At 48.6% G+C, this 14,172-nt stretch overlaps 1 protein-coding gene across 13 annotated transcripts in view; it reads right to left on the bottom strand.

The window, feature by feature from the left end:
- The window catches only part of MID2 (midline 2), a 465,133-nt gene that overhangs the window by 110,525 nt on the left and 340,436 nt on the right, over window positions 1–14,172 (bottom strand). For all 13 annotated transcript variants that reach the window (XR_010590405.1, XR_010590406.1, XM_065557200.1 and 10 more), the window contains one exon: window positions 8,230–8,391. Coding sequence is in view for 11 of the 13 variants with exons in the window: in XM_065557200.1 (XP_065413272.1) it covers window positions 8,230–8,391 (162 nt within the window). In the remaining 2 variants the exon portion in view is untranslated. The remainder of the gene's footprint in view (window positions 1–8,229; window positions 8,392–14,172) is intronic.

Raw genomic sequence — 14,172 nt, 5'->3', positions numbered from 1 at the left:
TTCAGTGAGGGTGCCAATGCCTGAGATGATGGGGCGTCCAGGATTTCCAGGTTTGTGGATCTTGGGTAGTAGATAGAATAACCCCGGTCGGGGCTCTAAAGGTATGTTGAATTGTTCCTGTGTTAGTGTAGGGAGTGTCCTGAGTAGACGGTGCAGTTTCTTAGTGTATTCCTCAGTGGGATCTGAGGGAAGTGGCATGTAGAATTTGGTATTGGAGAGTTGTCTGGCAGCCTCCTTTTGGTAGTCAGACCTGTTCATGATGACAACAGCACCTCCTTTATCAGCCTCTTTGATAATGTCAGGGTGGTTTCTGAGGCTGTGGATGGCGTGTCATGTGTGTGGCAGGCGAGTGTGAAAAGGTGTATCTTGTGTGTGGTGGTATTGGGATCCTCACAGAAGAGACGGGGGCCATTCCTTAGCATTTGGCTAGTGTTTTATTGTTAGTTAGAATAATTTCTTGGAGTCTGAAAACTGGACCAGCCAATGCCCTCATCCCAAATGCAGATAAATCTCAGCCCTTAATGTGAACCCACAACAAACAAAGACCTGCCCTGGTCCAAAACTCAGACTAGCCTCTGCCTGACGTGCCACCACTGTAAATCCAAACTGGAACCACTGTCATAGACCCAACCTATGAGGGTGTGCAGGATACACACTTCCAACTGTTCCTAAAATCAACAGACAGCCCAGAGGGAAACACCTGCTAAATGGGGCAATGGCCTTAGAATCACCTGTCACATTTCTTTGCTGAAGTGAAGGCATTTCTCTGTGTACTCAATCATCATAATGCATTATGAGACAAACAATGGAAAGTGGGTCTGATTCCTTCAGCTCCTAACCAGATGTCAACTTCTGCTCTCAGTTACAGCAGTGTAAGTCCAGAACATCGACTTCAAAGAGGTTAGAGCTTGTCTACACAGGGAAAGTGACTGGAATAGCTATTCTGGGATAACTCCTTGTGTGAACATTCTTATTCTGCAAAAGCTACAGTACTTTAAATTCACACCCTTCCTTATTCAGGAATCACCTCCCCAGCAAGACAAACCCTTAATCTGGACTAAGAGCAGAACCTGGGGCCCTTCTAGCTGTACTATTAATTTCCATTTTCCAAATAATGTTATGATGATTTCCACTTCTTGTGACTTACAGAAAACCAGCCCATGGGACACACATTATCATAGCCCGGAGCTCATCAGACATTACAAAGTGATGCATAAATGTCAACAGGTGGAAACGTATCATCAGCATGAGTCAGTAGAGGGCTGAGCATTTAAAGCACTGGACAAAGCTCCACCACTAAAAGCTATCTCCCCTCTATTCCCTTCAGTACAGAAGCCGTGGCTTTCTCTGTATTCTGTGAGGAGCCCGGCACACTTTGGGACACTTAATGAGGCCAAGGGCATGTGCTTACTTCAGAAACATCGGCTTTTCACCGTCTTAAAACCAAAATAGACCCTCCACGCTAGTTGGTTTTACGTTCTGACCAGTTAAGGAATGAGGATTCAGTGGGAGCACTGACACTGTTGCGTTCTGGGAGTTAATATCTGTCTTGCCACAGGCCTTAAGTCTACGGTGGAATCTCTCAAAACACTACTTCAGAAGCAGAGAGTAGAATCTGAAATAGGTTAATGGGTCATTCTTTTCTTGTACCACTGTTGACATTTTTCTGAAGTGACATCATTTGTGAAGTATGTGCTCTGTTATAATTGGCTGTTTTGAAGGACTATAATAAATTGCTGCACACCGGGTTCTACACTGACAAATACAGGAAGGAGAAATAACCAAGAGCAAACCACTACAAACCCAGTACAAAGTGGTAGGATCCTCATACACAAAGAACAATACATTTGTTTGTAGTGTGCAGCAAATAGGCCTATTAATACCCACAGGAGAACCTTAAAGAGACAGGTTCCTTCACATGTTCATTCTCTGCATGCTCAGGAAATGGCAGCCATGCTGCAACATAGTGGAGTTTATTTATCTGTAACTATATATTGTTATATAAAAATAAAAACACAGAAAAACTATGTTAAAAGGACATTACTAAGGTTGCAAAGTCAATCACTGAAAAGTTGGGAAATGACACAATTAAGGTCGCCTGTGCAACCTTAATTCAGCCCCTTTGTGCTTATGCATTATAACACAGTCTTACGTGATCACATACTATTTTTTTTTTCCCCACAGGACCCTTGCTTCATTCACTTAATTAGCAGCTATTCAATATTTTGTTTTCTTCTCATTGTTCAGTGTGTGCCTCCTACCTTATTTACTGCACACTATTCAAACCCTGCTGTGAGGGCAGAATCATTCATTTCCTCCTGAGCTTTTCTGAGGCACTCATCATGACGCTCTCTGACTGCTTCACCAACATCAATTTATTTTCACAACAAGATCCCCATTTTACAGAGGAGGTACTGAGGCAGAAAGATTAAAGTACTCATTTTGGGTACCCAATCCGAGACACCTTGGATCTGATTTTTCATAGCACATGTAAAACTTTATGTTCAAAGCACAGCTACTGTTGACTCCAGTTGCAGCTCTGAGCGCTCAGCACTTATACAATCAAACACCAGGGTCTCAAGTTGGACACCCAGAAAATTAAGAACAGACAGTGACCAGTTTAAGTGACTCACCCAGCATCACACAGGAGCTCTGTGGCACAGGCAGGGATAAAATCCAATTCTCCAGGGCTGCATTCAACTGCTTTATCCATAAGCCCAGTCCCACGCTCCTCCCTCCACACACTCAGGTTCAATCTCTCAGCCTCCAATTCCCAGTCACAGTTTCTCACCTCCCCCTGCCTCCAGTTCCAATCCTATTAGATTGCTTGTCCCAAACTATTCCTTTCCCTGCCCCAGTCCAGCTTTTGCCCTGCCCTCTGGGCACTCAAATCAGATTGTTTCCTGCCTGAACTGCAATAGGAGGGTTACTGAGAGCACAGGAAAGACAGGCTTCCAGCTCTTCAGTTCCAGCCCAACTCCACCCCGGCCCAAGGCAGCTGGGAGCAGCCATCAAAGGGAAAGTCCAGCATTGCTCCTGTAGCCCAGGGCTGGAATATGCTCATTTGGCTCCATGGGCATGGTGTACATGCAGTCTGGTCAGCCCTGGGAGCTGTGAGAGGCCCAAGCATGCCCACTGTGGAAGCAATCTTTGGAGATTTTACCTGCTAAAACTGAAGTCTCTACTAAGCAGGTATGACCTGAGATTTTTCAAAGGCTTACAGTATGGCCACTGTGACAAAGTTCCTCCTCTATCTTGGTGGGTCCTGCGCTTATTGGTGGATTTTCTTGCCTCAGAGATTCACCATGTGGGTTGGGGAACAGCGCAGAGACCTTCCCCTTTGAAAGAACCCACAGTCCAGGTCAATTGGGAGGTTTTGGGGGGAACCCAGGCCCGCCCTCTACTCCGGGTTCCAGCCCAGGGCCCTGTGGACTGCAGCTGTCTCTAATGCCTCCTGTAACAGCTGCATGACAGCTACAACTCCCTGGGCTACTTCCCCATGGCCTCCTCCAAACTAGGGTTACCATATTTTAAGTGTCCAAAAAGAGGACACTCCACGGGGCCCCGGCCCCGCCCCTTCCCGGCCCTACCCCAACTCCGCTGCTTCCCACGAACATTTGATTCGCAGGAAGCAGGCAGGCAGCAGGTAAGCTGGGGGGGGGCGCGGCCCAGTCCGGCCCCCCTGCCAGCCGAGCGGCTTCCTCTGGCGGCCGGCCCAGGCCAAGAGGCTCTGGCCCCAGCGTCTCCCGCCCGGCTTGGCCCCGGCCCCACGCCACCGGCCCCGGCCCCCAGCCAAACACCGCCGGCTCCAGCCCCCGGCCGAGCACCGCCGGCCCCTCCCTCCCTATTTTCCCGGACATGTCTGGCTTTTGGGGATTTCCTCCCGGACGGGGATTTGAGGCCCAAAAAGCCGGACATGTCCGGGAAAATCCGGACGTATGGTAACCCTATCCAAACACCTTTATTCTCATCACAGGGCCTTCCTCCTGGTGTCTGATAACACTTGTACTCCTCAGTCCTCCAGGAGCACACCCTCTCACTCTCAGCTCCTTGTGCCTCTTGCTCCCAGCTCCTCACACTCGCACCACAAACTGAAGTGAGCTCCTTTTAAAACCCAGGTTCCCTGATTAGCCTGCCTTAATTGATTCTAGCAGCTTCTTAATTGGCTCCAGGTGTCCTAATTAGCCTGTCTGCCTTAACTGGTTCTAGCAGGTTCCTGATTACTCTAGTGCAGCCCCTTCTCTGGTCACTCAGGGAACAGAAAACTACTCATCCAGTGACGAGTATATTTGCCCTCTACCAGACTCCTGTACCCAACTGGTCTGGGTCTGTCACATATCCCTCCCCCCTGCTCAATGCCGAGGGGTTGGGCAGCTTGGGATGCCAGACAGTGCACACATGACAAGCCATCGGCGTTGCCATGACGGCTCCCTGCTCTGTGTTGCACACGGAACTGGAAAGGTTGGAGGGCTAAGAACCATCTGGTCACCCTTGTGTTCTTCTCCTTGTTCCGCTGCATCCCTTGAAGAGGGGCATGGTCGGTCACGAGGACAAATCTGCACCCGAGCAGGTAGTAGCACAATGTTTCCATGGCCCATTTTACAGCGAGGCATTCTCTCTCCACCACTGCATATTTTTGTTCCCTTGGAAGGAGTTTCCGACTGAGGTATAGAATTGGGTGTTCCTCCTCCCCGACCATCTGTGATAGAATGGCCCCCAACCCTACTTCCGATGCATCCGTCTGCAGGATAAACTCCTTGGTGAAATCAGGGGCTATCAGTACGGGGTTACTGCAGAGGGCAGTCCGTAGGTCTGTGAATGCTTCCTCTGCTGCATCAGACCATCTCACCAGATCAGGTCCATGGGCTTTCACTAGGTCTGTCGGGGGCTTGCCCTTGTGGCAAAGTGGGGGATAAATAGTCGGTAATACCCCACCACACCTAGGAACACCCGGACTTGTTTCTTGCAACTTGGTCGGGGTCAATTTTGGATGGCCTCTAACTTGTTCACTTGGGGTTTTACCAAACCTTTTCCCACAACGTAGCCAAGATATTTGGCCTCTGTAAACCCTACAGCGCACTTGGCAGGGTTTGCTGTAAGGCCAGCTCGCCTGAAGGTATCGAGGACTGCCTCCACCTTCTCCAGGTGGGTTTCCCAGTCTGGGGTATGAATAACCACATCGTCCAAGTAGGCAGCAGCATAACTGTTATGCGGGTGTAATAGCTTGTCCATGAGGCGCTGGAAGGTAGCTGGGGCCCCATGTAGTCCAAAAGGGAGGACAGTATATTGAAAAAGACCCTCTGCTGTAGGGAATGCAGTCTTTTCCTTTGCATCTTCTGCAAGGGGAATCTGCCAGTACCCCTTGTCAAGTCTAGGGTAGTCAAATACCGGGCACTACCCAGACGGTCCACTAGCTCATCTATGCGAGGTATGGGGTACGTGTCGAACTGGGATACTTCGTTTAGTCGCCGGAAGTCGTTGCAAAATCTTGTGGTGCCATCAGGTTTGGGCACCGGCACGATTGGCCTGGACCACTGACTGTGGGATTCTTCGATGATCCCCAACTCCAGCATTTTTTTTTACTTCTGCTTTTATTTCCTCCCTTTTTGCCGCTGGCACCCGATAGGGCCTCATTGTTACTCTGGCCCCAGGGTTCGTGACAATGTGGTGATATGTCTCGGTTGTTCGACCCGGTTTTGTCAAGAACACAACTTGGTTCCAGAAGATCATCTCAGACACCTCATTCTTCTGGTCTGGTGTTAAAGCGGGAGACACTCTCACCTGTTTGGAAGGCTTGTTTTCCTGGGTTAGGTCTTTTTGGACCGTTGTGCATGCCTCTTGTGCATGCCAGGGTTTCAGAAGGTTAAGGTGATAAATCTGTTCTTGTTTTCTGCGTCCTGGCTGCCGCACCTTGTAGGTTACTTCCCACATGGGTTCAACCACCTCATAGGGCCCCTGCCATTGGGCCAGAAGCTTGCTTTCTGCCGTGGGTACCAACACCATAACCTGATCCCCTGGTTGGAACTGTCGCACTCTTGCCTGGCGATTGTAATGGGTTCGCTGGGCCTCCTGTGCCTTCTCCAAATGTTCCCGTACAATAGGGGTAACCCGGGCTATCCGGTCTCGCATCTGCATTACATGCTCTATTATATTTCTCCCCTCATTGGGTTCCTCTTCCCAGATCTCTTTGGCGATATCTAGTATGCCACGGGGGTGACGCCCATATAATAACTCAAAGGGGGAAAACCCAGTTGAGGCCTGAGGTACCTCCCGGATAGCGAACATAAGGTGGGGTAGTGGGGTGTCCCAATCCTTCCCGTCCCGACTTACCACCTTCCATAGCCTTGAGGGTTCGGTTAAACCTTTCTATTGTAGACCAGTGATTTAAATGATCATACAATCCCACTGTTAGAGATTCATTTTGTAATATGCATATCAGCAATGTTGAGCACTTCTTATAGCACTTTATGCAATTCCTGCTTTACAGTTTGACAAATTAGGAAGCTGCTAGAGACAGTGAACAATCAGAATTAAAAATTTGATCCCGTATATATTTCAGTAAATCAGGCTCGTCTGTAAAGCACCACACTTAGCAGCGCGCTAATATCTCTGATGACTGACACTGAATAAAATAACAAGTTGCAACCTCCCCAGGGAGCTACTAAAACTAACCTATTTTCCTTTCTTCTGAGTAGGTTTGTCATATCAGCTTTTGGCCTGTCAAGTCACCAATTTCTTATTTCCATCTTGAGTGTAGTTCAAAGCAGGGAGCGTGCTTTTAAACAGCATTGGAGGGAGGGATACATTTTTAATAAACAAAAGAAAATTAGATTGGAGTTTGTTTTTCATCAGCTTCTATCCATTCTCTCCAATGTATGGACTTTATTTAATTGTATTGTATTTAAAGTTGCCACAGTTTCATGAAAAGATTGAGGCGGTAGAAGCAATAAATCATTTCACAAGCCTACTCAAGTGCAGAATTCAGACATGATTGAAACATCAAGAAAAGGGAACAAAAAAGAACTCTGGGCACGTCAGGACCAGACAGAGGAATCTTATAATCATCAACAAGGCATGGCCACTGCTGGACAAAAGCGGAGAGACAAGCTACTTGCAACTACTTTGGATACCGACTGCCCATTCTCACATTTTTACCTTTTTATTTTTTGTATTACAAATCATCACTAAGAGTGAAATAATCATCCCAGATGTGTTACTGAGCTAATGGGAAATGAGGTATAAATCCTCCACATATCATGTTCTACTCCATGGCCAGAGTGGATCCAATCCTGTTCCCTTTGAAGTCAATGAGCCTGTTGTCTGATCCCGCTCCCATTTTTAGAATGTCTTTAACTCTTTCCCTCCCCTCTGAGGGAATTTAGATTGGAAGAACCGAAGTCTGAACTAACTTTTTTCTCATGTTTGTTGGCAAAGCCCATGACATTTTCCATATAGATGCTTTTCAGGTTTCTTTTCCTAATAACCCTATGATAACAAACCAGCACATGCCTCACAGTCCTCCCAAATAACCCCACAATAATAAACCAGTGAGCTGTCTAGTTCACACGAGTGACCCTCTCTTAACAAACCAGTAGACACCAAGCTCAGTGCTCAGAAGTACGTGAGAGGTCAATTTCAAGAGGTTTGACTTTATTAAGCACCAAAAATGTGGAATGCTCATTAAGAACAGGTTGTGCAACCAGATTTCTGCTACTTTCGCTTCTTGATCAAGCCAGATTTCTGGATATGATTTGGAGAAGTGGGTTCAGAGTGGATATGAACTGACCTGAACATTTGCCCAAACAGTCCCTGCCCCAGAGCCTAGGATTTAGACAGTATGCAACAGCTGAATGGAGGGGAAGGGACTGGGGACGAGGGAACAGTAGAGACAGACGTGTTTGCATAAAGGAGCTCATGAATAACCCTACAATAACAAACCATACCCAACAAGCAACATGGACACAGCATTCTGAGGCAACCCTAGAGACACCAGCTAGCATGCAATGCCCAGGGCTCACGTGCAATCTGGCCTTTCTGAGCATGATGGGAAGAAAAAACAAGTCAAACAAGGAAACAACAAAGATGTCAAGTTTCCAAAGGATGGTTATAAGCCCCAGCAATTAAAGAGTTAAAGAAAATCTCAGCAATATCCTTTTAAACTCCAAGATTGATAAAGCTGCTTTTCTACTTCCCACCCAACCTGAAAAAAAAAAAAGCCCTGGCACATACTGTTTGTCTTGAGCCTGGCAGGTTCGCTGTTCCGGCTGCCAGCTTGGTTTATGGCCTTGACAAGGAAGATGTATCTGGTGCCACTCTGGAGCCCGTGCACGGTGTAGTGGTTCTGTTTGATGTTTGGGACAATCATCCAGCTATCCATAGAGTTGTACAGACCTGCAGTTCAGGAGCAAGGCATGGAGAGGAGATTTATTACCAGGTAATGGAGTCACAGGACAAGATATAATGCAAAGGCAACACAAGCTGGTAAAGTGGAGTTCATGGGCTATGCATCCTTCAGTCTGATTTACTGTCTGCCCAGGAGTTAACAACAGAAACTTGCTGAAGAGGCTGAAAGAAAATTTACATAAACGAAAGAAAACGGCTACTGGGGGATTTTTTTTTTTTTAAATTATCACATGAAAGCGAAGCTTGATAAGTCAAATCTGGCACGGCCAGGGAATGGTGAGAAAGGGGATGCAGGCATTGCAGTCAGCCTGTCATGTTGTTATCTGGGGAAGGGACGGAGGCGAGGGCCAGAGAAAGCTTTGAACAGAAATTAAAACATAAAGATTCTTCCAGGTCCAGGCCATCTGGAAGATGAAACATCCAGCAGAGGACACCTGGGAGAAGACAAGATAAGCCAAATACAACGAGCTGCTGATGAGACCTCACTGAGTGGCCAAGCTTGATTGTTGGTCTGTCTCTGGCTTAGGACTCACATTCATCAGAGCTGCATAAAAGGGCTGCTAATGAGCTCCAGGTGTAAGCTCTCCCATTAATTGTGGGAGAGCAGCACCAGTGGTCACACCGGGAGGAGCATGCAGCTGCGCCCCCGGCCTTGCCAAATGTGCTGGGTGACCGGAGAGCTCTCACAGTTTGTAACTTAATGCAGAGCGATTTGTTTATCAGACAAAAGGTCTTTGCCTGAGCTGGTTTCTATGAATCAGTGCCTATAAACTTAACCCACCCTCACTGCAGCCACTCAAATTAGCTTTCCCTGTCTACAGGGATTACCACTGCAACAGGGTCTGAGCAATGCTGCTAATATGCTGCAGCCTCACTGAGTCTCCTTTTCAAGTTGCCATGTAAAATGCAAATAAAATACCGCAAGGGGACTTACATGAGCAAAATGAGAAACAAATGCTTCAGGAAGTGCACCTTGGAAAGGCTGTGAGCTCTTGATGGCGTTTACTTGGTTGTAATAAACAAAGGCAGTGAGGGAAATGGACTGGCAGCAACACCCTGCAGAACATGCTGCCTGCCAGTGGAATTTCATTATCTGGAGGCCACCTCATGCACAGCCGTGCTTTCACCAGCCAACGTAATCCTGCCATGCTGGCGTGTCCTTTTCACTGCTCAGTGGGTTGTAGTGTTAAGAACATTAATGTGATGACCCTCCCCACGCACCTCACACATGCCTTCCACACATGCTCAGCATGCAAGGAGAACCCACCAGGGTGGAGCTAAGAAGCACTGTCAGTACAGCAGTTCTGTCTGTTCTCCATATAGGATGGTGCTGGAACCCTGCAGCTGCTTCCACCCTCTTGTAGAACAAAACGTTTCCCTTGACGATGTCCACTTCTCTCCTACACTGCTGTCCTGGCTGCAAGTGTAAATTTCCCACAACCATACACAAATTCACCAAACAGCATTTATGGCTGGGGTCAATATTTATTCCTTTTCATTAGCCATTGCTGCTACCATTAAAGGCCATGAGGGTAAAGGGCATTCACCTCCATACAGCAAGCCAGCACAAGGTCTATGTACCATTGCCTAATGGCCTCTCTTGAATGAAACATGAGCTTGTTCGCCTCTCACAATTTCTCTCTCCTCCAGGAAAATCTTGCTGTGTCACTCAGCAAGTTGTAATGGGTGACACCACAGCCCTGTGACACAGCCTATTAAAAATAAAAGGAAATATGACATTTGTGCTGCTTTATGGTTCTAATACCTTCCCACTGGTAGTCACGTCACATACATACCACATGGGACTCAGTGCTCACAGATTAAAAGGGGAAAAGAAGGTACAGATATAATTAATATTAATCCACAAGTGACACTACAGGCTAGTGTAACTCATACTAGTAATATGTCACTTTGTCTCCCTCTAGTGGCTGATTCATATAAGAGATTAAAAGTCTACTAAAGCTATCAGCTAAAGGAGTTATTCAAGTAGCTCAGAAGCAGTGGAGGATTATTCTTTTAGCATTGAGGGTCCCCAATTAGGTGGTCATTATACAGGCACATTATGTGATATCCTGTACTAAAACAGGATTACAAAGTAGCAAGGGAAAGGAAAACAGCAACATTGCATCCATGGAGGACATTCTTATTACAGATATCTGTGCTATAAGCAAGTGCTAATGTCAATTAGAGAAGAAACTGCAGTGAATAGCTGCTATAGACCACCAGGACTGGAGGAAACAGACAATGAAACATTCCTGGACCAATTTGAAGTACTCAGACCCATGGTCTAGGTGGATGGCAACTACCCAAGTATCATCTGTTGCATGACAGACACCCAGGCATGGGTACCAAAGATGTTCCCAGGTAAATCAGAAAACAGCTTTATGACAGGGAATCCAACATAGCTCTACTTCTTATCAACAGAGAGGAACCAGCTGGGAATACAAGAATAATAAGGAAATTTGAACCTATGATTACAGGCTACTTGGATTCAGGTTGGTAAAGGGTGGAGCACAGAATAAAGCAGTACATGACTATTGGATTTCAGGGAAGGAAATTTAGAGAATGAAGGAACCTACTGAATAGGGTGCAACAGGAGGAAGTATTAAAAAAATCCATATGTGTGCATGTCTACGTGGAAGAAGATGGGGAACTGCTCCACACCTCACACGTCATGTAGAGCAGAGGACAGTTCCTCTGAGAAACAAAGAGTATAGCAAGAAAAATGGCCAAAGGGGCTCTGCTTGGGATTGTGGGACGGATTGGAGGGGTAAAAAAACATAAGCAGAAAATGGAAATTGGGCTGTTACCAATATGTTTTCAAATTATAGAAATCAATATATCATAAACACGATTATCAACACACTAGGACAAGCTCAATGTGAAAGGAACAGTTGGAGTTAAAAAAACAGTAATATCACATAGATTAGAAAACAGATTTTCAGAAAGGACCACACGTAATTTGTCTGAGAGATGGGGAGTATGGAGCAGATTTCAACACAATCTAAAAACGCTTCACAAAAAGAGCCACAAAAATGCAAAATCCCAGGAAACAATCCACTAGCCCACCTTGGCTACGCTGGTAGATCTATGTGACGACTCTGCACGGCTGTGTTAAATGATTGTGACTACTATTGCTGGCTCATGATGTGAAGGGGCACTGGTGCTGGGTGGGTGGGAGGTGGAGGGATGGTCTGACTGAGGATGTGAGGGGGCACAGGCACTGGCTAAGGACATGAGGGAGCGCTGGCTGGGTGGGAGGTGGAGGGATGGTGCTGGCTGAGGACATGAGGGGGCACAGGTGCTGGCTGGGTGGGAGGTGGAGGGATGGCACTGACTGAGGATGTCAGGGGGTGATGGTGATGGTTGAGGATATGAGGGAGCGCTGTCTGGGTGGGAGGTGGAGGGATGGTGCTGACTGAGGACGTCGGGGTGATGGTGATGGTTGAGAATGTGAGGGAGCGCTGGCTGGGTGGGAGGTGGAAGGATGGTGCTGGCAGGGTGGGAGGTGGAGGGATGGCACTGGCTGAGGATGTGAGGGGTCGATGGTGATGGCTGAGGACATGAGGGGGAGCTGGCTGGGTGAAAGGGGAAGAAATGGTGCTGGGTGAGGACATGAGAGGGCGCAGGCGCTGGCTGAGGACATGAGGGGGGGCTGGCTGGGTGAAAGGGGGAGAAATGGTGCTGGCTGAGGACATGAGAGGGCGCAGGCGCTGGCTGAGGACATGAGGGGGAGCTGGCTGGGTGAAAGGGGGAGAAATGGTGCTGGCTGAGGACAAGACAGTGTTCTGGAGTCCCAACCTGGCAGGAAAAATGGACTCAGAGGTAGTTTCAGCACATCAGGTGACAGTCCCAAGGGAGTGTCTCTGACCGAACCCATCACAGAGGGATGGCACTGGCTAAGGAACTGAGGGGGTGCAGGTGCTGTCTGGTTGGGAGGTGGAGGGATGGTGCTGACTGAGGACGTGAGGGGGCAATGGCACTTGCTAAGGACATGAGGGGACACAGGCGCTGGCAGAGGATGTGTGGGGGCGCAGGTGCTGCTTGGGTGGGAATAGAGGGATGGCACGGGCTGAGGATGTGAGGGGGCGCTGGCACTGGCTGAGGATGTGATGGGGCGAAGGTGCTGGCTGGGTGGGAGGTGGAGGGATGGTGCTGGATGAAGACATGAGGGGGTGCTGGCTGGGTGAGAGGTAAAGAAATGGTTCTGACTGAGGACGTGAGGGGGAGCTGGCTGGGTTGGAGGTGGAGGGATGGCGCTGGCTGGGTGGGAGGTGGAGGAATGGTGCTGACTGAGGATGTGAGGGGGCTCTGATGCTGGCTAGGTGGGAGTTGGAGGAATGGCGCTGGCTCCTGGGGCGGGGGGGGAGTAAGGCATGAAGAGGTAATAATGAGTTGTAGGGAAGGGGATGTTGGATTACTGAAGGAGGTCCAATGGCCTTCTCCTGATGACAATGGGAACATGGCTGGAGGAAAGTGCAGGTGGCTTCCATCCTCTAGCAGCTGTGCACCGCCACTCAAGTGTGTTATGCATGCTGGGCTGTAACAGAAGCATGCGGAGAAGGTGGGTGCTAGCAGCCACTAGTTCGCTGCTTAAATTCCCTCCCTAGCCCCAACATTTCACTTGTGCTGGATGGCTGGGTCATGGGGGGCCAGACCTAGTAGCCAAAGGCAGAGCCCACTGTCACAACCTTGGGTGGGGAGGGAAGTTCCATAGCTTCCCCAGTAGGTGTTTCAGTGCAGCCAACTACCCCTACTTGAGCCTTCTTGGGTCTGCGTGCAACATTCGCTGGCTCCTACAGTCAGCTGAGTTCTGAAGGGAAGGTAACTTTCTATTCTCACCAGTGAATGAGGGTGTCATGAAGGGTCAGTCAACAGATGCCAAGGATCAGGGGAAAATGTGGGACATGGATCTCACTGAATTGCATCATTTCTCTGTGTTCCTGAATAACAGCCTCCAGGAGGACAGTCTCCTCCTCAACTGGATCAAGGGCATGGCCTTGTGTAGCAGGAGGAGCTTTAGAGTCTGAGCTGTAGCTGCATCCATGAAATTGTCCACTGCTCCCAAATTGATGAGGGCCTGGTGGAGGGGAATCTGTCAGGGTCCCCCGGTATGCACAGCTTGATAGGCACCTGCAAAGGGGAAGCCTGTGTATGGGGCTCAGTGTGCAGCTCAGTGAGGACTAGGGTATGGGGAAGTTCTCTTCTTTCAAAGTCCATGCTGGCTCCCCACACCGGTCCTGGGTCGGCTTGGTCCCCAGGCTCTTTGGCATTCGTACTGGGCAGGCTGAGATGGCACGGCCAGTTTCACCACAGTAGAAGCCCAAGTGGTGCTGACGGTGTCGTTCCTTTTCTTCAGGTGTGAGTCGCTGGTCAGGCAGATTGGCTTGCATGGGTTCGGCAGGTGATACAGAAGCTGGGGTCATGGTCCATGGCAAGGGAGGTTGCAGGCAACCGCTTTCTCCTCCCTTTGTTCTCACAGCTGATTATCCATGCGTATGGTAAGGTCCACAAAGGCATCTAGGCCTGCTGTCATCTCTACATGGACCAGTTCATTTTTGATTTCTTCCTGAAAGCTCCATCAGAACTGGTATGGCTGCGCTGCTTCGTTCCACTCCGTATGTGCTGTAGGGTGGCGGAAGAGTGCTGCATAGGAGGCCCTCATGCCTGGCCCCTGCCGGAGCCCTCTCAGGGCTGCCTCGGCTGCTTGCGCTCAGTGCAGGTCATCGAAGATGGTTGACATCAACTGGAGAAAAGCATCCCAGTCCA

This window comes from Chrysemys picta, chromosome 9 (genome assembly GCF_011386835.1).
Source record: "Chrysemys picta bellii isolate R12L10 chromosome 9, ASM1138683v2, whole genome shotgun sequence".
NCBI lineage: Eukaryota > Metazoa > Chordata > Testudines > Emydidae > Chrysemys > Chrysemys picta.
Note: the sequence above shows the minus strand (reverse complement) of the source record. Positions and strands in the feature narration are given on the sequence as shown.